General features: G+C 39.9%; 1 protein-coding gene across 2 annotated transcripts in view; it reads left to right on the plus strand.

Annotated features, from left to right (window-relative positions):
* Positions 1–451: 451 nt before the first annotated feature.
* The window catches only part of LNPEP (leucyl and cystinyl aminopeptidase), a 116,940-nt gene continuing 90,782 nt past the window's right edge, over positions 452–26,609 (plus strand). For both annotated transcript variants that reach the window (XM_082375716.1, XM_082375717.1), the window contains exon 1: positions 452–11,292. In XM_082375716.1, coding sequence (XP_082231842.1) covers positions 11,274–11,292 — 19 coding nt within the window. In that variant the 5' untranslated portion in view covers positions 452–11,273. The remainder of the gene's footprint in view (positions 11,293–26,609) is intronic.

A 26,609-nucleotide genomic window follows, 5' to 3' on the forward strand; every position in this document is an offset into this window, starting at 1 on the left:
ATTCCAGACTGCAAAGAAGGCCTCTAAATAGTCACGGGATCTAGTTTTCTACTTAAACATTAATGTCTACCAAACACAGGTTGTTTATAATGGCCACATTTTTACTCTGCAACAAATACCTCTTTACCTAAATTCATTATGACCTTATTTCCATTTAACTATGTCACTATTTTTTTTTTTTTTTTAAACTTTGGGTTTATTTATTTATTTATTTATTTATTTATTTATTTATTTTTGGCTGTGTTGGGTCTTCGTTTCTGTGCGAGGGCTTTCTCTAGTTGCGGCAAGCGGGGACCACTCTTCATCGCGGTGCGCGGGCCTCTCACTGTCGCGGCCTCTCTTGTTGCAGAGCACAGGCTCCAGACGCGCAGGCTCAGTAGTTGTGGCTCACGGGCCCAGTTGCTCCGCGGCATGTGGGATCTTCCCAGGCCAGGGCTTGAACCCGTATGTCACTATTTTTCATTCAACACGTAATTATATTTACAGACTTTAAATCAACCATTTATTATATTGTCTGCTTCCTAAAACCTTAACCTCATCAGAGTCATGTTTCCAAATCATAAGGAAGAAAGGGTGAAAAGGATTATGAAAGAAGTGGGTTTGCTGGGTTGAAGCATATGTGTATTTTACATAATCTAATATTTTAATAGTTAGTGCCAGATTATTTTTCTGAAAAGGGGTGTTAATTCACTTTCTTCTTACCCCTATATTCTTACTTGTCAGTATCAAATATTAATCTCTTGTATCTAGTAATCCTTTTTCATAGTAAGGTACAGTTTCTCCAGATACTTACAAAGTTATGCCACTGCTTTCTTTTGATTCGGTATTTGCTTGATACATCTTTTTGTACCCTGTTACTTTGAATTTTTCTCTATCCTTTAGTTTCATATGAGTCGTTTATAAACAGACTATACCTGAATTTTGTTTTCTATTATGTTCCCCACCTCAGGCAGGCCCAGGCTTTGTCCTCTGTCCCCTCCGCTCTCAAAGGCTTAAAAACTGAAACTTCAGATGCCCTCAAGGAGAACATTGACTTCAGCCTTCTGCTGACCCCTCAGGTTTCCTGCTTTCACTTAGTTTTTTATGCATGACTATTCCTTACTAACTTTTCAGGTCACGAATGCATTAAAATAATTAAAAAATATATTTCATTCTACATTTTCAGTTATTTTTAGCAAGAAGGTTAGTCAGGGTACCTACTCTAGCATATTCCCAGAAACCATAATAATTTATTTTCCAATATGCAAATGATGAACACTTTTACATAGAGGCTCCTTAGTATGGAAACTGGTTGGTGGTATTGACTGTGCAGTATTGATTTCTCAGAAATAAAGTTGTGGGTGCCTAATACTGTATAATACTTAAGAAGTTAGCAGTATAAACAGACCATTTGTTCAGGATTTAAAATCAGGAAAAATTTTCCAATATTCATAAAGAGAAATGGTTAGAAAGTCTGAGAAATGCAGACTTAACAAGATAGAAAAAGCTTTCTATGTCTCAATCACTTCTTCAAACTTAACTTCAACCATAACTTCAAGATCTTTTGCTAATTTGTTCTCCTTTCCCCCGAAGTCCTCATCTTCTACCATACTCCCAGATAAGGTCCGGTAACCAGTTTTCTATTCTCAACCTATGACTCATTAATTCTCATCTTTAGGTATTTACACACATGATTTCCCACACTTCAAAGTTCATGCCTTCCGCTGTTGAATTATACCATATTTCTTTCTTTCAATACAATATTTCAGGTTCATGGCTCTGTAAGGAGTTCCCATGTTAATACCACCTGGCATGTTCCTCTAGTCATCCAAACAATACCTCTGTTATAATTACAAACCTCATTTTAAAGTAGGCAGAGCAAATTGTCTGTGAAAAGACTTAAAAGATACAAAGGACATTATTTCTCAGTTTTAGAACAGTACTCTCCTTTAAAAACTGTTTTCTAATAAACTAGTAAGTTTGGAAATCCTAACTCATTTCTAATATTTTGAGTTGGAGTTGGAATAAGGATAAATAGAACATTCTAAAAACTTAAATACGGAAAGAGGTGGGGAAGGGGGTGGGGGAACTTTTTCTAAAAGAGAAACAGTTGTCTCCATGGTATAAGGCTGCTGATAGGTAATTTCATTTTCTTTCTTTTATTTTTATTGTTTTTAAGTTTTTTAAAAATTTTTATTTATTTGTTTATTTACTTATATTTGGCCACATTGGGTCTTCGTTGCTGCGCACGGGCTTTCTGTAGTGGCCCCGAGCGGGGGCTACTCTTCTTTGCGGTGCGCTGGCTTCTCATTGCAGTGGCTTCTTTTGCTGCGGAGCTCGGGCTCTAGGTGCGCGGGCTTCAGTAGTTGTGGCACGCAGGCTCAGTAGTTGCGGCTCGTGGGCTCTAGGGCACAGGCTCAGTAGTTGTGGGCATGGGCTTAGTTGCTCCGCAGCATATGGAATCTTCCTGGACCAGGGCTCAAACCCGTGTCCCCTGCATTGGCAGGTGGATTCTTAACCACTGCACCACCAGGGAAGCCCTTATTTTCTTTCTAGTCATACCTCCAGATGTAGAGTCAAAGAGTAATAGCAGAAATCTTAGAAGGACGAACAGAGTATTTTAGCTGGTGAGGGGGTAAACAGGTAGAGATATGTCAGCTGATAAGGATTAAAGAAAAGCTCTGGTCTGAAATAAGTATGCACAACCTATGTGATCCAGACAGAATCCATAGGAGTCAGACCCTATGTCCTGAGTGAGTTAATTTAACTCACACTCGGGGGCTGAATTAGGTCACTTAAGAAACAATGAATAGGACTCCCCTGGTGGCACAGTGGTTAAGAATCCTCCTGCCAGTGCAGGGGACATGGGTTAGAGCCCTGGTCCGGGAAGATCCCACATGCCGCGGAGCAACTAAGCCCGTGCACCACAACTACTGAGCCGGTGTTCTAGAGCCCGTGAGCCACAACTACTGAAGCCCACGCACCTAGAGCCCGTGCTCTGCAACAAGAGAAGCCACCGCAATGAGAAGCCCGCTCACCGCACCCAAGAGTAGACCCCGCTCACCGCAACTAGAGAAAGCCTGCGTGCAGCAACGAAGACCCAACGCAGGCAAAAATAAATAAATAAAATGAAAAATAAAAAAGAAACAATGATAAGTTGTTGGTTAATGAGAGAGACTGGGTAGCATTTAAAGTTTTGTATTTTTTTATTCTAAGTTTTGCCTTATTTATAGATAATAGTTTTGACACTACTGATCAAAACACTGTTTTAAAAATAATGTTCTGGGCTTCCCTGGTGGTGCAGTGGTTAAGAATCCGCCTGCCAATGCAGGGGACACGGGTTCGAGCCCTGGTCTGGGAAGATCCCACATGCAACAGAGAAACTAAGCCTGTGCACCACAACTATTGAGCCTGCGCTCTAGGGCTCCCGAGCCACAACTACTGAAGCCCGTGGCCTAGAGCTCGGGCTCTGCAACAAGTGAAGCCACCACAATGAGAAGCCCTCACACTGCAACGAAGACCCAACACAGCCAAAAATAAATATAATAAATAAATTTATAAAAATAATGTTCTATATTCTAGAAATGCCATTACCAGGTAGGAAAAGCTTATTATTCTCCTACTTTCAGTTAACTATTTCTCTGGGAAGGCTAGGTGTTTAGAGTTTAAGTCCAAGGGAGTATACCAACTGTTGGCTCCTCTGTCTCACTGGGAACCTAGAAAGAAATAACACCTGCACTGTTGGCCTTGCAAAGCCAAATCTAAAGAGTGCTGCCTAAAAAAGGAAATTCATGGATTTTCTTTCCCAAAATACATCTCCCCTTAACCAGCAGCCTTTTCTTCTGTAATTCCACCATTACAGATTCATTCCTTTGGGTTAATAAAAGTTAAAATATTAAGCTTTAACTCATGCTTTAGTGTGACTTGTTTTTTTAAATTAATATTTCTTTATAGCTAGCTGACAAAAGGGCCTTAAGGAGAGAAGACCCTGAAGCTGGAAGAGAGGACTGGGGGAGTGGATTCTGGAATGAAGGCAATACCCCAGAAAGGTCTGGTTGGGTAGGAAGCTCTGTAGGGCAGTATCTCTTACTTATTTATGGGTATTGTATACAGATGGCATTTGATACATATGTATTGACTGTGTGAAGCAGCACCTTGAAGTGAGGAAGGAAAATAGAAAATGGGACATCAGAGAACTCAGAGACAAGTTTACTTGGCAATTTTGCGTCAGATGGTCCTGCTAGACCATGATTGTATAGTTCTGCATCATGTATTATGCATTATGTATATATCCTGTGTGCTGGTCTTGACTGGCCCAGTGTATTGTAAAGCCTTAAAAGCAAAACTTTAGCTCCTGTTTTGTTTTCAGTTCTCTTTGGTCTCTGGACACCATGGGCACTCCACAAACATTGCTGAGTGACTGACAGCCTGTGCTGGCAGCTATCAGCCAGAGGGAGGAAGAAAGCATATGAGCCAGCCTAGAGTCAGTCAAGAATTACAGTCAAGTGTAATTTTCTGCATAAACATTACAGGATCTTCTCATGCTCAAAAACGAACAAAAATCTGAACGACACATTTTATAGGAATGAACTTTAGCCACGCTCTATTTCAGCATAGCTGTAAGAAATAAAGGAAAATGAAAACTGAATCAGTATCTTCAGGAGCGTAAATATCTCCCTAGAAAGAATAAGTCAATCAAAAATTCCAGCTAGAGATCATTTCTAAAAATAGTCTTTATATCCTCTGACTTTTATTAAAGAGGGCCTATGGCTGGTTTTCACAGCTGGAGCAGGGCCCACCATCCCTGCCATTTGCTGGCCTAGCGAGGCCCCTTCTGATGCAGGACTTAGATATAAACTCGATACCAAAAACTTGGTTTCCTCAGGACCCCATTATTTTAAATTATCAGGTTAAAATAAGTCAGCATTATACAAATTTGTTTGCTCTCTCATTATACTTTGTGTGTCTAATCTTTTTTTGCATGCAATCTACATGGAATTAAAGGTTTACGATTCACATTTAATAGTAATAGCAAATACCTCTTTAGCACTTATTTTGTGCCAGTCTCTGCTGAAAGCATTTTCGGTGTGTTAGTTCATCCTACCCTCACAATAATCTGAAGAGGGAGGTAGCTGTCCTTAGTTTGCAAAGGAGAAAAAGAAACCCAGGGAGGTTAAGCAACTTGCCCCAGTCAGAGGCAATGGTTTTTAGTATATTTACAAAGCTGTGCACCTATCAACATGGTCAATTTTAGAACATTTTCATCTCCCCAAGGAATCTGTACCCATTAGCAATCACTTCCCATTCCTCCCTCCCTTCATTCTTAGGCAACCACTAATCTACTTTCTGTTTCTATAGATTTGCCTAGTCTGGACATTTCAAAAACATCAAATAATACAATATATGATCTTCTGTAACTGACTTCTTTGTTGGACATTTGGGTTGTTTACATTTTTTGGCTATTTTGAATAACGTTCCTATGACCATTCATGTACCAGTTTTTGTGTGAACATAAATTTTCAATTCTTTTGGGTACACACCTAGGAGTGAAATTGCTGGATCATATGGCAACTCTATGTTTAATCTTTGGAGGAAATGCCAGACTGTTTTTCAACACAGCTGCATCATCTCTACCAGCAGTGTGTGAAGGTTCCAATTTCTCTACATCTTTGTCAACAATTATTATTATCTGGCTCTTTGATTCTAGCCATCCTATGCCTATGTCTAGCCAGACCATGAAGTGGTATCTTAACTGTGGTTGTGATTTGCATTTGTTTCATGGCTAGTAATATTGAATATCTTTTCATGTGTTTATTGGCCATTTGTATATCTTCTTTGGAGAAATGTCTATTCAGATCTTTTGCCCATTTTTAATTGGATTATTTGTCTTTTATTACTGAGTCGTAAGAGTTGTTTATATATTCTAGATACAAGTCCCTTGTGAGGTATATGATTTGCAAATATTTTCTCCCATTCTTTGGGTTGTCTTTTCGCTTCTTGATGCTGTCCTTGGAAACCAAATTTTTCTTCAACCTTGTCTTCTTTATTTCCATTATATAGATGCTGTTATGATGAGTTGAATTGTGTGCCCTCAAAATTCATATGTTGAAATCATAACCCCCAGTACCTCAGAATGTGACGTTATTTGGAAATACGGTTGGAAATGTAACTAGTTAAGATGAGGTCATACTGGAGCAGGATGGACCCCTGCTTCAATCTGACTAGTGTCCTTATTAAAAGGGGAAATATGGACACAGACATGCACACAGGGAGAATGCCTTGTGAAGACTGGAGTTATGCTGTCACAAGTCAAGGAACTACCAGAAACTAGAAGAGAGGCCTGCCTGGAACATATCTTTCCCTGGTGCCTTCAGAGGGAACACGGCCCCACTGACACCTTGATCTTGGGCTTCCAACCTCCAGAACTATGAGACAACAGCTTTCTATTTTTTAAGTCACTCAGATTATGGTATTTTTTTATAGCAACCCTAGCAAACTAATAAAATGCCTAAGATATTTTTCCATTTTGGTAGTTACTTTCAGTTCAAAATTCAAGGTTGAATAATATATCATTTCTAGGTTTGTAATCCTAGTTATATTGGTCAATCATATGAAAAATTACATTGAATTGGGCTCTGTCTTTACATTTCCTGTACAAGTGTCTTAGGGTTTTGAAAAAATTATCAAAATATTATTAAAATATATCAGTATTCATAACATTAAGTGGACCTACCTAACATTTTGGTTGCTTAACCCCTTTTCCTTTCTGAATAATAAAAATGATTTTGTCCAAGTGCTCCCTTGTTCCCCTATATGAAATAAGGGAAGTGATCCTAGACTCTGCTTTGTCTAAGACACCAATCGCAGGAACTGCATTTTCATTTCCATGGACTGGCTTACAGTTTTGGCCAGTGAAACCTAAGAAGAGTTCTAGTAGGGTGTTTCTGAGAAAAGTTTCCTTGCTCTTAAGAAAGAGACATCAAAGAAAAGGTTCTTTCTTCTTCCCTGACACAGCCACCTTGTTGACTACACGGTCCTCAGACTTTCAGAAAACTGCTCAGAGCGTACACAGAGTGAGAAGCTGGATTTTTATGAGGTTGGGGAGCTCTGACTGGGGACGGCCTTACCTCTGCACTTGTTATGTGAGATGGTAAATTTGCATATTGTTCCAACTAGTTTAATTCAGCATTTTGGTTTTGTAGTCCAAAGCATCTGAGCTAGTATATAACTGCCCCTTCCTGATAACCTTTCACTTCATTTGGCTGAATCTTTTTGCTAAAGTCTAAGCTATACCAGAACTCTGTTGGAGAATTATTCTGCTTTCCTCTGTGCTCTAAACATTTCTTAATTAGATACAATTTCAAGCATCATAATTGATGCAGAGCATGTGTGCTGCAAATATTACAGGAGTAATGAGATACTGACCTCTCCAGTCCTTGAAGTGGATGGAAACCTCACGGTGGTCATCTGTGTCCTGGCAGCAAGCTGCATCCACCACTTATTCAAGAGTGTTGAACAAATATCATTTTCAAACGTGTACACTGAACCAGTGTATTTTTAATTATTTATTTCAAAATAATTAGGAAGCATATTTAATAATGCTACACCTAAGTGTGACACGGAACTCAGTAAATTATATTGGAATATCAACTGAACGATGAAATAGCAGTCCAGTAGCCTGAAGTTAGCTGTATTTCTCTATTTCATATCCCTCCCATGGATTATTGTCATTGACCTTAATTTCCCTGTGGGAATAGGGAAGAAACAGGAAACTCCAGAGCTCTGGTTGAGAACACAGACCACCTGAGTTCTAGTTTGTCTGCCACTGGACTGCGTAAATCCTCTAACCTCTTAGACTTCCGTTCCCTCCTCTGTTAAATGAGGTCTGGGTTAGCTGATCCATGGTATAGGAAGTGCTTTATTTTGATGAAAAAAAAAGTTCCTGTTTTCACTGATCAGCACGTTTGTTGCTTCTTTATAAATAAATGCTGTTCGTTATTCAAAGAGCTCATATTTTCCTTTCATGCTATTTATTACATATTATAATTAGCCCTCCAAATTTTTGGTTTGCAAATGTTAAATGGTAGACATCAAAGATTCTGAAAATAGTAAATGAATATAGTAGATAATGTCACACTATCTCCTCTGATAGTAAATAGTTATTTCATAATAATTTAAAGTATTATGCCCTTAACTAAAAAGGAAGTAATGAGATACTAAGTTCTGTGTGGGAGGGTAGGAGGAGGTTAAAGACTGAAACATAATGGGTTTCAGTAGTGAATTTGTGAAATTGTGTTCCCTCAAAAAGGCTTTATGAAGTGAAATGTAAAATGGTATCCAAAAAATAAAAACCCAGAATCAAACAAAACAAAATTCACTTTCATTCTTTTGAGGGTAGGTAGGATTCTGAAACATTTTAATTTTCTTTCCTCTTTTTACCTCCAGTGCCAACCCATAAGCCTTTAAATGGTCCTTAATGTATTTGTGTGTGTGTGTGTGTGTGTGTGTGTGTGTGTGTGTGTGTGTGTGTAGGAGCAGGAAGGATGGGAGGCAAGAGGTGGGCAAAGGGAGGATAAAGAAGTTATTTGTCTCTATGCCATAGAAATCTCAAAAGACATGATGATCCACCTATATTTGCTAGTGCAATGGTGAAGCCTTTTTACAAGTCTCTGTAGAACTGAAGTATTTAAGACCAAACACAAGGTAACGTGTTTCACACTTAAAAGCATGATAGACTCTAGCTTACAGGTGAGGTGAGGTGAGATGAGGGGATTTAACAAGCTGTGGAGTTTTAAATATCTCTGATACTAAGTGCTTTGATTGCAAAAATAACTCCAAAGGAACATGACATGACCTAAAATATAGGTAAGAGCCTCTTATCTAAGCAATACAATGTGTGGGGTCCTTTTAACAAAATCCAGCACTGCATATACTATATAATATTTGAACACTTATGTACCAGCCCCTGTGGTTCACTTCCTATTTTTGGTTCTGAAGCTGGGAGGGGGGCATTGAGGAGGCAGCCTAAAGGCTCTGGTTATCTTTAACACAATGGGAAGAGAGCAGCTTTGAGGTATCATATGATATAGACACCTTCTCTGTACTGATCACAAACACACCACTCAATATAGAAATGTTCTCTGGAAGGGTTTTCAACATTGCACGTGAACTAGAACTCAAAATACCATTGCATCCATTCACAAATTATTTATTGCATACTTATCTAGGGATTAGGATACAGCCCTTTATGAAGGTAATGACCCTGACTTCGTGGAGCTTGCATTCTTGAGAGGGAGATTGATAATAATGAAAGAACAAACAAAAACATTGTTTTAGACAGCGATGACTGTTGTGAAGGTATTAAAGCAGGGCTCAGTCTTTTTAGAGTAGACCATGTTTGGACCTATTTTCGATTGTGTGGTCAGGGAAGAGCTCTCTGCAGAGATGACATTTCAGTTGAGACCTTAAAGACAAGAAGGAACTGGCAGGTAAGGTACCAGGTAGAAGGAACAGTTCTTGCACGAGGAACATGCAACAGGAATGATTGGATGTAACTTGGTGACTAACAGCCCGAAGGCCTCTGTAGACAAAGTATCGTGAGCACGTGCAGGAGAGGAGGTCCCAGAGTTAAGAGTTTCGCTTTTATTCTAAGTGATTGGTATCCACGGGAGGTTTTAAAGCGGAAGTGGGTGATTTAATACAATCGACACTTAAAAATACAACATTGCAAAATACAATATTGCACTTCGATTTTACTTCTTTGAAACCTAATTTCTAATTCCCACGTGGGTCAAACAACACCGCGGGCATCCCTGTTTGTCCGGGCAGTTTGCGCTCGCCTGCAGCTTGTTTGCAACCGACGCCCTGCCGTTGACAGCCTCGGAGGAGCGTGTGACAGTTGGCAGGCGCAGTGAGGCATCGCGGGAGCCAAGTTGCTGCTGGGGCCAGGGCTGCGCTAGGGGAGGAGGGAAGAGGGACAGCTGGCGGTGGCAGCACTCTGGAAGGGCTGCGAACTCCGCAGCGTGGCGGCGATGCGCACGCTGAGCAAGGGATGAAGAAGCCGGGCCCCGACGAGCCTCCCGGGGCTCACGGGGCCCCTGGTTATTTCATCCCGAAGGTTCGCTGTGCCTGCCCGGGTTTGCCACTGGAAACAATGGGGGCTGGGGGCTGAGGCCTGGGGGCTGGAGGCTAGAGCGCGAGTGCTGTGCGGCGGGGGCGACCAAGAGAGTTTCCGCTTCTCCGGCCTAGCTCTGCCTGGCCTGGGCGCGGGCCGCAGCGGCGGCACCCCGGGGAGCCGCAGGTGTTGATTTAAGGCTCTGCTGAGCTGCCTTCTGCCCACATCCTGCGGCGCCCGCGGCCCCGGCGGATCCAGTGCCGGGTTTTGTGATCCGCCTGCACGTAGAGGCCGCGCCCCGAACCGCTAGCCCGAGGACAGGACCCCGGGTGCCCTCTCCTCCGCTGGGGTCCCCGCCTCCCTTCTGTCTCCAGGCCACCGAGCGCTTGGGACCACTGTGCTGTGAGCGCGCAGCCCTACAGAGACGACCCACAGTGTCGGCTCCCTCGAGCCTTGGCGGAGTGAGCTCCCGGAGTCGGACTCCCCTGGGAAAGCGAAGCTTCGCTGTCAGGGGAGCGACCTTCGCCCGCAGCCTCCTACTCTGCCTTCAGATCTCGGCTACAGTGGCATCTCCCAGCCAGGCTTCTCCTCACCAAGCCATCCGAATTAGCGACCCACTCGTTCTCCATCACATCACCCTAATTTAATGCTCAACGGGGCATTTATTTCAGCCTCGTGTGTCTTGTGTTAGTTTATTGTCTGTCTCTGGAATGTCTGCTCCACGGGACAATGACCGTGTTTTACCGGCGCGGTGCCGAGTTCCTGGCGTCTACGTCCCGGCCCGGCCGGACGCAACAGGGCATCACATTTGCTTGATGACTGACCGCTGTTCTGAGCCCTGGACGAGACAGAGCCGCCGGCCTTTCTGCCAGGGGCGGGGCTTGCTCCGGCCACGCCCATGGACCCGCCCCCAGATCTAACCCGCTCCTCCAGCTCCTCTCCCAGGAGTCAGCTAAGGCCTGTGTGGTGCTTTTTCCTCTAGTTTCCCTCGCTCTTTCTGCAGCTGTCGCGAAAACCCGGAGCGGCGGATCTCAGAGCGGGCGGAGCGGCGCCGCCCCTCGCGGCACCTCCCCGACAGCCCTCGGCGCCGCGCTGGGCATGCTCAGTCGGCAGGGCCGCTTCAGCTCTTGGAGTAGGAAGCTTGGGCTCTCCGGCCGAAAGGAGCCGCGGCGGGGGGAAAATGGAGCCCTTCACGGATGGTGAGTGGGCGGCCAGAGGAGCCAGGGCCGGTACCGGTGCTCTCTGGGGCCCAGAGGGTCGTGGGCAGTCGTGACACGCGAGGTCGAGCTGCAGTCGCCCCCGCCGCGGTTTTCCCGCGAGCGTTTGGAGGCGGTGGAAGGGGACCGGGGGAGGCAGTTCGAGGCTCGGAGGAGGGGGCGGGCGGCAGCGGTCGCTGGCCGGGGGCTGGCGTGAAGGTCAGCGCCGCCGCCTGCCCCGGGTGGGGGCGGTGTCGGGTGCGGCCGGACCCCACGCTCCGCTGCGCGCCCAGGTGGGCGAACAGCAAAGTTTGGGCTGCTGTGCGCAGAGGAGGGGGCAGCGGGAAAGTTGGCAGCCTGGGTTTGCTCCGGGTGAAGGGGGTGTCGGCCATGGCTCTGGGGCAGGAAGGGTTAAACCGCGACCAAACCCAACTTCTGTGGCGCGCTGGGAGCTGTCCCCCCCGTCCTTCAGCGAGTTGCTGGTGTGACTTTTCCTAATAGGACGGGGTGGGGGCTTGGCAGGTTAATTTAGTGGAAGGAAGAGAAACTTGCGGAAAGGCTTGATCACCCCTGCTGGGTGCCGAGGAGGTTCCTGCCGGCATTGCCACCCTCCCGTCTGTTGCGGACGCACTCCGCAGGGCGTTCAAGCCTCGTTTCCCTGGCTCCCGAGAATGTCAGTTTTTCAGTCGAAGACTCATTAAATATCAAGGGTCCGTCACGGTGATAGCACGGTGTGACTTGAGGCAAGAGTCAAAGCAGGAGCCTGCAGGATGTTCTGCTAACAGCCACAGCCCTTTACTGAATGGAGCGAACAAATCCCACCCTACTTAAAATGATGGCTTTTGTTTGGACCAGAAGTGCCAGAGTCACAGTGTAGGGGTGAGATGTCTTACAGTTTGCGGCGTTGAGTAAATGGATTCCCTTTTGGGATAGAAAGTAGGAAAACTGCCAGTAAGGGAGAATTCACACTAAAATGAGAGGGTTCACTTTCTAGTTGACATGTGTTTTCCTGCGGGTGGTTGGTTACTTAAGATAGATATCAGTAGTTTGTCGCATTAATAGAAGACAAAATCTATCCCTGTTTGGGTGGGTCCGTTGCCACCCAGGAGACAGAGACGTTGTCCAGTATGTCCTAAACCCTAGCCAGACTTTGTTGTATGCGGTGTTTCATTCATGGGACTGCGAACTACTCATTATATTCTCCCTGTCCCTAATTCAGGATGCTTTATTCTACTGCCATCTTCCTGTCTGTACTGTTTAATTAGGCTTAATGATGACAACTTTAATTCTGAATTTTCTTTCTCATTCAGGTTCTATTTGTAATTACTAAGGCTCTAAGAATAGTCTGGTAAAGTTACTAAGAAAACTAAGGAAGATTTGAGCTGAAAGGAAGCTTAGAGACGATCTAGTATTTTGGTATAGAATATGTTTAATACAAATCCTTAAATCCCTTCCAGTGAGTATTCCAAGGCTTTTTCTTTGTTCTAGGTAGAAAGCTTGGAGATTCCATGTTTGTAGGATTTTAAACGAGAAGTTTCCTCTAAATTAAAAAAAAAACAAAAAAACAAAAAAAAAACACAAGGCTGAATCACCCAGTTGGTCAAGATTATTGCTAGCTGATTTGGTGAACCTGTGCCTACAGAATTAAAGTACATTCTCAAGTCTTAAAATTGGGGCCTTTTCTCCCATCTTAGAATAGTTTTAGAATATGCTCCTCTAGATGTGAATATTTGCAAATTGTCACATTTGGGAGGGCAGTGGAAAAGCCCCAGAGAGGAGAACAAAAAAGAAGCAATGCTTCAACTTTCATGTAGGAAATTGGATTTCTAATCCTTTCCTGTCTGTCTTCCAGATTTTTCAGACTCTGTGCTGGAGACAGTTTAGCAATGCATCATTTTAGTTAATGTATTAATCACTCCTTATCTAGCGTCCTTTAACAAGGAGAATAGAAACTACAACATCTAAAGTCAACAAGAAATTAGGTCCTAGCAATTTGAGGTGCTTTTCAGGTTTAAGGTGGACTCATTATTTATTTCAGAACTTTTGAAGAATAACTGTAGAATTTTCTAGTGTCTTCAAACAGGACAGGGTATAGTGTAAAGTATGTTTATCTTTGTACTTAATCCTTTTGAGTACAAAGAATAGGTACATCTAATTCTCCCATAGGTCTGGGTGTTCTGGTGCAGAGTATTCCATTACCCATAGAATTTATTATTGCAGGATTTATCAAGTTTGGTGTGGGCTTTTGTTACACATTTATTCTCTTTTAATAAAATTGTCACCACTTACATTTTCTCATATATGCCTGTATATGGAGAGAGGTGTGAGAGCTTAATAAAAAAGTTTCAGTAATTTGGGACCCACGTATCTTTCAGTTAAAATCTTGTCAATGATTTCACCGCCTGAAAAAGGGTAAATTTGTAAAGGAGGCAAATTTAGTTTGTTTTGCTAATTTGGTTTTCAGTACTCATCTGTTCCAGTAAGGCTTTTTCTACTTTCCGTGTTTTCTGTCAAAAGTTGCTTCAGGTATGACTCATTTTTCTTGGACCCTGCTCTCTGCCTGCTGATAATGGATTTATTTGATGACCATCCTATGTTAACCTGTCGAGGTAACACACTGCTGTAATCCATTTAAGATGCACATCTCCAGAAAGGGCTTACAAGGAGGTACCTTATTGCCAAGAATTTCTATTTGGCTCAGGAGATGTTTTTGGTCTTGCCCTTGATGGGGACTCCTGACTATTATGCTGAAGACTAGATATCCAGTCTGGCTTTGGATCTTTGGTGCCTTTTTTATGGGGAGAGAAATGTGCTGGACTAGTACTCAAGATTGGTTTGGTAGTAACTATTATGTTCTGTTAGGCAGGTAGAAGTGAAACTGTTAGGGAGCAGTGATTGATATATTACCAAAAACCAAACAAAAAATAGATAGCAACTCTAGAGGTCTTTTGATAGATGTACTAGATTAGGGCAAGTAATTATTTGATGACCACCTAGTTTTATTTGTTCTCATTTGCATGCAGGGTTGGGGTATTTTAGAGTAATTTAAATTTATGTTAAGGAATGGAAATACAGAGCTCACCCTCAGAATCTGATTGAGGAGGTCTGAGGTTGGGTCTAGGAATCTGCACTTCATTTTGAGCATACTAGAAGTATTCACCAGAAGGGAGCTTTTGAGAAGTTTACTAGATAAGCAAATTCTGTATGTATATATTTGTGTGTATATGTGTGTGTGTATTTTTAAATGCTTTCTAGTTTGTGGTATGGCCCAAAGTAAATCTTCAGAGGGTGGAAAAGGATGATATTTGGAAGCTCCAGCACTGAAAACATAATTTAAACAGTTTTTTTTTTCCCAAAGCCCCCAATAATCACTTTAGTACTACAGCCTTGTGCATAATCAAACAAGGGGCACTTTCCTGTCTTATAAAACTATTTTTTGTTGTTGTTATCAGATTGGCATTCAAATGCAAGTATTTCCCAACTTCCAAAATGGGAAGTCTGGACAACTAATTAGATATTCATGGATTGTAAGGCAGTATAAAATTGTGATTTCACCTTTTTAATCTTACAAATAACATTTATCCTATAGGTATGCATTTGTTTTAATTTTTTTTTTTTTAGCAACTATCAAAAATGTGAGCTTACCACATTCTGTTCATATACAGTTTTCTTTTGTTCTGTGATAACTTACCATATTGAGAAAAAAACGTTAAAAATGGAAGATAGTTTCTCTATATGATGGGATATAAGTTAAATTCTGCTTTTATCCTTCTGTCTTAAGTATTTATTTCAGTTAAGGGAAATAGGAGTGTACTGGATTCGAATGTTAACATCATTTAATAGTATAAGGTTGAGGCTGTAACTAGAAACCAATCCAGTTTTTAACTGGAAAGCAGAGGTGGAAAAGTCCTTCACTTTACATAACAACTTCCCCACAAAAGTATCTTGAGACAAGATAAATAGACAGCATATTTTAGAAATAGTTAAAACCAGTGATTATCATTTATCTGTAGATGATTCTTGAGAACTCAGTTTGAAAGAGATAGAACCATAAAGATTGGTTATAAGAGGGCTTCCTTGGTGGCGCAGTGGTTGAGAATGCTTGCCAATGCAGGGGACACGGGTTCGAGCCCTGGTCTGGGAAGATCCCACATGCCGCGGAGCGACTCGGCCTGTGAGCCACAACTACTGAGCCTGCGCGTCTGGAGCCTGTGCTCCGCGACAAGAGAGGCTGCGATAGTGAGAGGCTCACGCACCGCGATGAAGAGTGGCCCCCGCTTGCCGCAACTAGAGAAAGCCCTCGCACAGAAACGAAGACCCAACACAGCCAAAAATATATAAGTAAATAGATAAATAATTTTTAAAAAAAGATTGGTTATAAGGAAATTATCATATAGAAAATAAACAAGGGGTGATTTCCTCCTCAGTAATTCAGTCAGACACCATTTTTGAAATGCCTGTTTACAAGTAGATTTTCTGCTAGGCACAGTTACAGAAAGCCCCACAAACCTGCTATCAGTTCATGCTAACCTCAATAAGAGAAATGAAATGGAATAATCTAGTTTTATTTTCATGCTAATATGAAAATAATAGAATATAGAAGAATATGAAAATAATAGAATACAGAAGAAGAATATACAGACTTATAATTATGAAATAAATGTACAGGATTGTCTTTATAACCTGTTCATATAACATCTGTCAACAATAAGTTCACATTTCTACTGATTAAGTGTAACACTCTTGTTAGAAAACAGCCTCATTTTGACTCTCTCTGTGAAAATGTTAGGAGATTGAGATATAGAGGAGTTTAGCCAGAGTTACCCCAGAAGTTGGGATGGAGCTAAATCAGGCCTGTGGTTCTTGGCATTTGAGGCGAGGAGGACAGTGCAGCCATGTTCTGTTAATTAGCAACCACATGTCTTGAAAACTGTAGGAGGTTGGAGTTGGAGCTAATGCCACTACACTTTTCCATAATATCATTGGAGCAAGCTGAGAAACAGGTTTTTTTTTTTTTTAATTTGAATTCCTAGATATGTGCCTTTTAAGAGTGTTCACTGGAAACTAGGGATGGGAATGAGGGAAATTTTGGAGCCCTTGGTGGTACAGCTCCGTTTTTATCCAGTGGTCTTTGTAGAGAAGGCTGCTCATTGCCCTGGTGTTTCTGTGCAGTAAATGTGACAGTAGGAGTTCCTGTGTCTATGAGAGAGTGGTCAGGATTCCCCTGTAACCTGATTCATTGTTGTAATCCATTTGTGATTATCCTGGGAGTGCCTGTAGGACTCTGAATCCAGAGATCTTTGGGGGAAAATTGGGACTTCAGAGAATTAGTGATGAAGGTGAGAGCTATGTTGGGATTTAAGGTAAGGAGGAAGCTGATAGGCAGAGATTTTCAAAATGGTCATACCTTGAGCCTTGCCAGTCTTTGGCTTGGTAATGAGTCTCTTTTGGAGAGTAGGACACTGTTGTGTGAGGTTGAAAGATAGAGTCAAGGTTGGAAAGGGGAAGTAGGTGGGTCTGGTTGGACAAAAGGAATGGAGGGGTGAGGGGATGAATGAGTTAAGACTGGCATTTGGAGGCCCTAGAAGGAGATAGAAAACATTTGCCATGAGTTTAATCATACTGTGTACTTCTCTTTCCTAGTCAGAAAGGTCATAGTTACTTGTAAGTTGGTACTGTTCACTTTCCTGAATGTTTCAGATTTCAAGAAAAAAAAAAATACAGAGTACTGTTGAGCCGTTGACCTTGTGGGACCATCGTGGTGGCAGTCACTTTTCTTTATTGCCTGGTTTTGTTTCACCTTTCTACTGATGCTTATGGTTGAACAATGAACCAGTTTTTTAAAAATTCCAACATTGCATCTAAACTAGAAATCAGTTCATTTTCCAAATAAAGAAAATTTAGGCTTCCAAGGGAGTTTGAAAAAGCAGTGGAGAATCAAGTTCAAATGTAGAAGACCCTTTGAAACTCTTTTCCTTAATGAAGGTCCTCCTGGGAATTCCTCCCACTTAGTTAAAGAATGAAGTCACCAAAACAAAACTCCAGCCAATTGTCTGGACTTCTGTAGATTTGGGGATTGGATGGTCCAGAGTCTTCTCCAGACCTCTGGTGCTATTGGGGGAGGCCAAGCCAGAGATCTGGGAGGAAGGGTGTTTAAGGAGGTTTTCTCATGTTCTACAGGGAGAGCTTCATAAGCTGGGAGAACAGGAGAATGGGAAGTGCATTGAGAGAACTGGTACCTCTGTGGGTTGGATGTGCTCCTTTCCTTCCTGGATCTCATAGCAAATGATGACCAGGACTGTGTGGTAGTGTTTCCCAGACAACTGCCTCAGGTGTCATTTGGTGCCATAGAGGAACTTTCTGGCGGGTAAGGAGGCTTTGGATCACAGCTGAAATTGTTATTTTATAAGATTTAAAACAGTTGTTAGAATATTCATCACCTCAACAACATTACACCATTCCAGAATTCTGTTTAGAGGAAAAATGGAGTTTAGTGGGAGTGATTAAGGAGAGCTAAATGTTTAAAAGATCTTTCTTTAAGTTGGTATTAGTAGTGTGATTTGAAGACAGAAGTAGTATAATATTTGTCTAGTTTCTTCTTGTCCCATAATTGTCAAAAGGGCCTCAATGGTTAAGTAAGGCCCTTGGGGCTTGATGGGAGGAACTAGCGTGTCCTAGATACATGAAGATCATGCCTGTAAGTTTGGGCTGGTTTCCCCTTACACTTTTAGCAGTAGTTTCTCCACTCTTTAAACGCTTAGTACCTAAACGTTTTGGGGCACTGACATTGTCCTTTCAGTATCTAGATTGGACACCTAGATTAAGAAAACAGCTCAAACTGAGGGTAGAGTGTTGGGTGTTTGTGGGAATAAGAAATGCATTGCTGTTTAAAACTGCAGCCTCACTTCCATCTGCATCCATACAAGCTACCGAGATGCTTAGTAATTTTCCATTTGGAGGAAGCACACAGGAAAATAATTCAATGTAGGAAGGAGGGTCTAGTGTGACTTGGAGATTAGATAAAAATCATAGTGTGCCGAGTTGGATAGAAATAAACGCACATTCACTAGAGTGTGGCTAGCCTAGAGTGCAGTAGTTCATTGCAGTTGGGTACATAGTTCTGTTGTAATTAATTGCCAATTTGGGAAATGCTATTGAGATAAAGACTTGAAGAATTCATACATAGAAGCCCTTCTTGGCAAATAGTCAAGTGACAATAACTATTGGTAGAAAAAATGTGGTTACAATCCCAGACTTATGAATAATCACTATTTTTAAAAAAAATAGGTTCATGATAATCAAACTGACTCTCAGTAAGTTGTATATTGACGGCAAAGTTTTTGCTGTAGATTTGGTACTATCATTTACTTTGTGTTTTATCAATCTGATGGAGAAGTATTTCAGAATTATCAGTAAAATAATTATTTGTTCAAATCCATCTGAGATCAAGTCTAGCAAATTTATTCACCAACTGAGGTATTATCTAACTCATAAGCATTCTGTATATTGAAGAGTTCTTATAAACTTCTTCTGCAGGTCTCATGCAGTGATATGAACTCTCTGTTAAATCACTCATAATAGACACTCATAATAAAACTCATAATTTATTATGCTGAATGCCATTTTTCATGTTAACTAAGGAATTATGCAGTTAAGATTTTTTTGAAACAATATCCAGGTAGTTGATGGAATTAAAGATAAACTTTTTAGCGTTAGATTTTACAAAGGTATGTAGCTTTGCCCGAGAGATTAATGAGCATAAATATTTAGTCATCAGTGACATGTTCAATTACTTTTTATAGCTAAATCTTTTTAAGAGGTGCCCTGAGGATTGTCAAGGACTGTGGGACCTATGTTATGAGGAAAGATTTTTAGAAATATTTTGTAAGATAAAGATTATAAGTTTGGCTGGAGGACATATTTGATATAAATATAAACATTAGCATAAAATAATTAGCCTAGAAAAGGAAAAGAAAATTGAAAATTAAGCTAAAATAATTTTATTTTCCCCACAAGGATATCGGCTAACTTTTAAGTGACTAAAATGGCATATCTTTATGTGAATTCTGATCATTGTCATAATAATAAATATAAGGATAAAGGAACTAAATGCTCTCAGTATTCTGAACTGGTCTATTTTTAGTCCATGGACTATTATGTTGCACTGTTAACTTGATGCTTTTTGGTGTCTTCTAGCCAGAATTGTTTAACTAGATTATTTCCTCTGTGGAATTGACACTGTTTTTGAGTGCTATTCAGTAGAATTAAATGGTTATTGTTAGACACTTGTACATTATCGTAAATTTTATATTTTCTCTTGGTTCTATATTAATTCCACTGTGGATAACAACCAGAGAAAATAAATGCAGAAATATATAGTACAAAAAATTTTGAAGAAGATGAGTGCTTTGGGTTTAATTGTTTTTCACTGAAACCAGGTAGTGCTGGGGTTCAAATCTACTTAATTATTTTCTTCTCTTTTTTGTTGTTGTTATGTTCCCCTTTTTTTCATTTTGAATTTCTTCCTGTTTACATCATGCTAAGAATTTTTCTTCACCTCTTATTTTTATCACCAAGATTAAAAATATAACAAACCAAAATTAGTTTTCCGTGTCTCCTTGCTGCATTCTTCTGCATTGGGGAGTCAGGAGTGGGGGTCAGAGAAGAAGCATACTGTGAATATTTTAATACAAATTTTCTTGCATAGCATTTTAGACTACCTCAATTAACAGATTTTTTTTTAATTTGTCTTTGACACATCCCCACTTAACTCTTTTTTAAAAGATAATAGTTTTTAAAAAGATATACCCTCAAATAAATACCTTCACTGTATGCTAACTTAGTCCAAGCTTTATTCTTAAAGCTGGAGTACAGTATGAATGCAGAATGGTCTCTGCCCTTGAGGAGCTTACACTCCAGTAGAATTAATTTTTTTTAAAGGTATACGGATGCACAAATCAGTACACTCTCTTCAAAGACTATCAGACTTTGAAAAGGACAGGTCCCATCCCACACCATTTTCCTTGGGTACATTTGGTTTTGTACTTTTATTTCTTTTTTTTTTTTAATTTAATTTTATTTTTTATACAGCAGGTTCTTATTCATTATCTATTTTATACATATTAGTGTGTATATGTCAATCAGTACTTTTATTTCTTCATTTTGGAGATCTGTCCATGAATCTACCTCATTTCATAAGACTACTGCATAGTGTAGTGTAATAGTGAAGAGCAGGTCAGACTGCTGCATTCAAATCCTAGCTCCTCACTCACTAGCTCTGTAATTCTTATTTAAGGATATTACCGAGATGTTTTAATATCTTTAGTTAAAAAACTAAAATATGCACAGAAACTCAAAAATGTTTCTGATATTCACTGAAGTTTAAGATACATGATGGTTTGGCATATTCCAGCCATGGTGAGATTTTGAAATGGTGAACATATGGTATGTCTTGTATCTTGTTTACTAAAGGCTTGAGGCTAGTATAAGGGAGGATTCTTTCCATTTCATATTTATTAACAATTATTATGCATTTGTAACACTTTCAGGGAAGTGTTGCCTAACTAGAGGAACTACTCATTTCTACACCCAATTTAATTCTGGCTTAGGTGTGTTCTTCCTGTTCCTTCAAGCAAATGTAATATGCACCACCTCATTATTCGTACAAGTAGAACTTATTTCAGTCTTAGGTATTATATATATTTTGTCTGTTAGGTGGGGTTGAAATAGTGAGGAATTAAAGACCAAAAGGGGTAGTGTTAACATGAGGATATAGAATAAACGTACTTCGTTTACTGGCAACAAGGCCTACAAATATCATAGGCGTCAGGAATGCAAACAAACATGTCTATAATATAGTGTGTATTTAAATTCATACCTATTTTGTTATGTTTCCTCACAGGAAGCTTACTAAGAAGCTAGTTTTACTAGTGAATTTGTATTTCTGCTAGTGACAGTGACACCCTTATTTTATTATTATTTTTGCTGAATAAATGTAACTTGGCAGCAGCTTCTGGCTCTAAGAATCTATTATGAATTATGGCAGTTTACCTCCTTCCTTCAACACTGCCAGGAGGCTCTGGGTCTGGTTTTTGTTTGTTTTCCTCACAGAGATAACATTTTGAACTTCTGAAACATCTAAGGTAGTGATTTTGATCAAACATCAAGGTAAAGGATGTAAGGAATAATCCTTCAAGTGTTTGGTGGCTATATGGATGGATTGCATGGGAACGAGGAGAGGTATTCCTCATCTTGGGCTATAATTGCCCCTGGGATACCTCAGGGTTAAGAAGATAGTGTTTTCCCACAGGAATAAGTTACTGGAGTCCACATGTATTCCCAGGGATGCTCAAAGAAGCATCAAGTATGTTATGAAAGCAGAGGTACCACTAGTTTAGGATTCATTTTCTCTGGTTAAAACCACATTTTGAATTCTGTGTAAAGAACATACATGCTTGTTCAGCCAGGAACTGTCAATTACATTTAACAGATTAAAAACACAGTTCTCTTGTATTTGGTTGCTACTAGAGTTGGCACCTAATATAATGTTTCATACATATTGGATATTCAGTAAATGTTATCTAAGACTAATATTACATCAAACAACTAAAACATTTAAATAGGAATTTTGTTCTGTTTGTGCTCTTTTAATTCGGAGGTTTTTTCTTTTATTTTTTGCAGGTAAAGTTGAATGTCAGTGCTCTTCCTTTTTCTATAAATATCTCTATAACAAATAGAGTAATTTCAAGGCACTTTTTTTTGAATATTCTTATCAATGTTCATTCAGCTTCCCTTTCCACTGAAATGCATTTTGAGCACTTGCTGTGTTTCAGACCCTGTGCTTTGTACCGGGAAGATAGTGCTAAATAAGACGTGGTCCCCGTGTTTGAGGGGAGGGAAGATGATGCTTAGAGAGAGGGTGTCTCTTATTCTGAAGCATTTTCAAAATCAAAATTAAAGAATGACCCAACATTTTCCTCCCTTGTCCTTTCATCTTCTCTGCCTTTTTCATAGCTAGAGAGCTGCTGTGCATTTGAGACCAAAGTGGTGCAGTTAAATCAATTTCTTTTCCTGCAGTGCTGTAGGGCCTTCTGGCTGACCTGCCATTGGGCTATTTTGCCCTTCCTCAGAGAGCCACAAAAACAATTACCAAGCCAATTAGATTTGACTTTTAGAAAGGAATTTCCTAATATCCAAGAATTGGTAAGAGGCATGAATTGGCTATGCATAAGCATTCAGGTGGCCTTAGGGCAAGAGTAAAGGAGGTGAAGCTGTGTCATGGCTGTCAAGTAGGTAAAGCCATTGACAGGCAGGGCTCTCTTGACAAAATAGAATAACTAATGGTATGAGTTAGTTATAGTAGGAACTGAAATATGAAAGCATGAATTTTAGACCTGACAGTAACCAGTAGGAAAAAATGTGGATGTTTCTGTCCTGATATTAATCAAAGGTAAAAAAATAGGTGACATTTTGAGAAGAACAACACTTAAAACATCTGCTTAGTGGCCATGTAACATAAATAATGGTGTGTGAACTGTAAAGACATTTATTCAACATCTCCTTCCCACTTAAAAAGTCTCCTTTTCCCCCTCTTACTCAGTATATTTATGGAGTGCTCTATATGGAAACAGAGTACAGGCAGGGTACCACAGACTGGGTAGCTTAACAAAAGTTTTCCTACAGTGTGAGGGTTAGGAGTTCAAGATTAAGATGCCGGCATGGTTGGTTTCTGGTGAAAGTCCTCTTCCTGGCTTGCAGATGACTGCCTTCTTGCTGTGTCCTCACATGGCCTTTCTTCTGTGTGTGTAGAGAGCACTGGTGTCTCTTCCTCTGATCAGAACACCGGTTCTGTCAGCCTGCTCTTATGACCTCATTTCACCTTAATTACCTCCTTAAAGGCCCTGTCTCCCAAAACAGTCACACTGGGGATTAGTGCTTCAATATATGAAGCTGGGGGCGGGGGAGGAACAATTCAGTCCATAACAGGCAGCCTTCGTTTTGGACAATTTTGTTTACCTCAAGGTAAAGAAGGTTGTGTTTTTTCATAGGGACAAATTATTGAAGTCCACATTCCTGCCTGAGGATGCTCAAAGGAGCATATATGGTTAAATTCAAGTAGTTTTTTCTGGACCCAGGAATCCAGGATGATCCAAAATCCTTTGTCCCTTCCAGCCCTACTATAGAGTGATTCAGACCTTCTATATTTACTTTCCTTACTTTATGTGTTTACTCTATATACATTTTCTAACAATATACTGAGACGTCCATGCTTGAATCAAGATGTCTGGCGAGTTTGGGAATTTTTTTCTTTATCTTTGAAGGCACAGTTAGCTTCTCAAACTTTTTCGTCTCAGGACCCCTTTTATATACTCTTAAAAATTATTGTGGACCCCTAAGGGCTTTTGTTTGTGTGGGTTATGTCTCTAGATACTTACCATATCTGGATACTTAGAACACTGAGAGATTTTTTTTAATGTTTATTAACATATTTCATAATAACAATAAAAAGCCTTTTACATGTTAACATAAATAACGTTTTTAATAAAATAACTATTTCCAAAACAAAAATATTAGTGAGAGACATTATTTTACATTGTTGCAATTTGTTTTAATGTCTGGCGTGACAGAAGGCAACTGGATTTTCATATTTGCTTCTGTGTTCAGTCTGTTATATAAAGCGTCATGTAGCCTATGGAAAACTCCACTGTACACTCATGAGACAATGGGCATGAAAACAGCAAATAACATCTGAATATGAAAATAGTTTTGACCTTGAAGACCAGCTGAAAGAGTATCAGAAATTCCCAGGGGTACCCATACCACATCTTGAGAACTGTTACTCTAAACGTTAAACCTGTTTTTTATAGAGACTGGGGTAGAATACCTTAGGAATCCACAGCAGGTAGAAAGTGGGGCTGTTGGAATTGGGCAGCAAGTTTCTTAAGACGGATCTAGGTCACAGGAAAAGGAAATGTTCTAGCCAGGCATATCTGACAAACCACACATCAGATGCCTTTGTTATTTGAGTATTCTACCGTCATTTATTTCATCCCTGGATGGTTCTAAACTAGGGAGGACACAGAATTATTTAAAATTTTTTAATTAGCTTTAAAAAATAATAACTGATTTTATCTATTTTCTGTTTATACCTGAAGGGTTTTCTTCTTTTTTATTATTAAAAAAGAAAAACAACTTTATTGTTATTTTTTGGTGGTTGCCAAGCCATGATGTTCCATTTGGCTCAATCATTTTACATTTATTAGTTCCTATCAGATCTATCCATTTATTGAAGTATAGTTGATTTACAATATTGTGTTAGTTTCAGGTGTGCAGCAAAGTGATTCAGTTTGTTTTATATATATATATTTCAGATTATTTTCCATTATAGGTTATTACAAGATACTGAATATAGTTCCCTGTGCTATACAGTAAATCCTTGTAATTAGCCTATTTTATGTATAGTAGTGTGTATCTGTTAATCTCATACTCCTAATTTATCCCTCCCCCCCTCCCCCCTTTTCCCTTTTGGTGACCATAAACTTGTTTCCTATGTCTGTGAGCCTGTTTCTGTTTTGTAAATAGATTCATTAGTATTATTTTTTAGATTCCACATGTAAGTGATATTATATAATACTTGCCTTTGTCTGTCTGACTTACTTCACTAAGTATGATTTTCTTTAGATCCATTCATGTTGCTGCAGGTGGCAATATTTCATTCTTTTTTATGACTGAGTAATATATATACCCATATATATATATCCACCACATCTTCTTAAACCAGTTGTCTGTTGATGGGCACTTGGGTTTTCAACAAGCTGCCCCTCTTTCCCAAAACCCTCTCCCTCCAGCATACACATAATATGGAAATATCATTTAACTTCTCAGTCCTTTGGTGATTTCTTAGACTTATCTTAATTTTGATGAATTAAAGTCCTACAAGGTTAAGTTTAATTATTTTTTTCTACTTGTCCTGATCTACTGAGTCCAGAATGATAGAAAATCCTTTGTCCCATGCCTGTCCCACCATAGAATGATTTAGACCTTTAAGAGAACTAGAATCAACTCTGTTTTTTTCTCTGGGTTCTTTGGGGCCATGAATGACTAGGATTGATCTACTTAAACTATCTTCCCCTTCAAAAAATATCTGTACCCACCATGTTCATAGCAGCATTATTTTCTGTAGCCAAGACATGGAAACAACCTAAATGTTCATCTGTGGATGAATGGATAAAGAAGTTGTGGGGTGTGTGTGTGTGCATGTACGTATATGTATATATGTATGTATATGTGTGTATATATACACATGCACACACACGCAGTGGAATATTATTCAGCCATAAAAAGAGGAAATCCTACAATTTGCAACAACATGAATGGACCTAGAGGCTAAGTGAAATAAGTCAGGGAAAGACATATACTGTATGATCTCACTTATATATGGAATCTAAGAAAGAAAAAAAACAAACGACACACAAACACACATCAAACTCATAGGAAAAGAAATCAGATTTGTGGTTACCAGAGGTGCAGGGGAGGGGGAGGGGAAGTTGGAGGAAAGTGAACAAAAGGTACAAACTTACAGTTATAAGGTAAGTAAGTACTAGGGATATAATGTGCAACATGATGACTGTAGTTAAGACTGCTTTGTGATATACAGGAAAGTTGTTAAGAGAGTAGATCCTAAGAGTTCTCATCATGAGCAGAAATTTTTTTTTTTTTATTATATCTATATGAGGTGATGGATGTTAAATAAACCTATTGTGGTAATCATTTCACAATATGTGTAAATCAAACCATTATACTGATACCTTAAATTTACACAGTGATGTATGTCAATTATTTCTCAATAAAACTAGGGGAAAAAACTGTCTTCTCTTTCTCTACCCACCAAATAAGACATATGGTGAACTGTGATGAAATACAGACACGGACATCCTGGCATGTGCATGTATGTTAAGCCAACTGAACTTAAAAGTTCTGTAAAACTTCTGTAAAAGTAGATGATATACCCACCCATCCTAACCCATCTATTTAAAGTACCTTGAAATATTTGTATACTTACTAACATTATAGAGAATTAGCCCTTCACTGTGTTCGTGTTTATAGTGTCAGGAATATTTTTGAACAGAAGACCTTTTATGGTTCCTTTGGGTTAGTGGACAAAAAATAATTGTGGAACAAAGGCCTGGAGTGTGGCATGTGAATGTGCAGTAATTGTTCAAATGAATAAGCCTCTCAGATTGGTCTTTGTATAATTAAAATCAGAGTACCGAAATGTTGTATATTCCTGATTCTTGGTGTTACATTTTTTAAAGTCAAAG

Source organism: Balaenoptera borealis (assembly GCF_965194805.1).
Source record: "Balaenoptera borealis genome assembly, chromosome: 2".
NCBI classification, from domain to species: domain Eukaryota; kingdom Metazoa; phylum Chordata; class Mammalia; order Artiodactyla; family Balaenopteridae; genus Balaenoptera; species Balaenoptera borealis.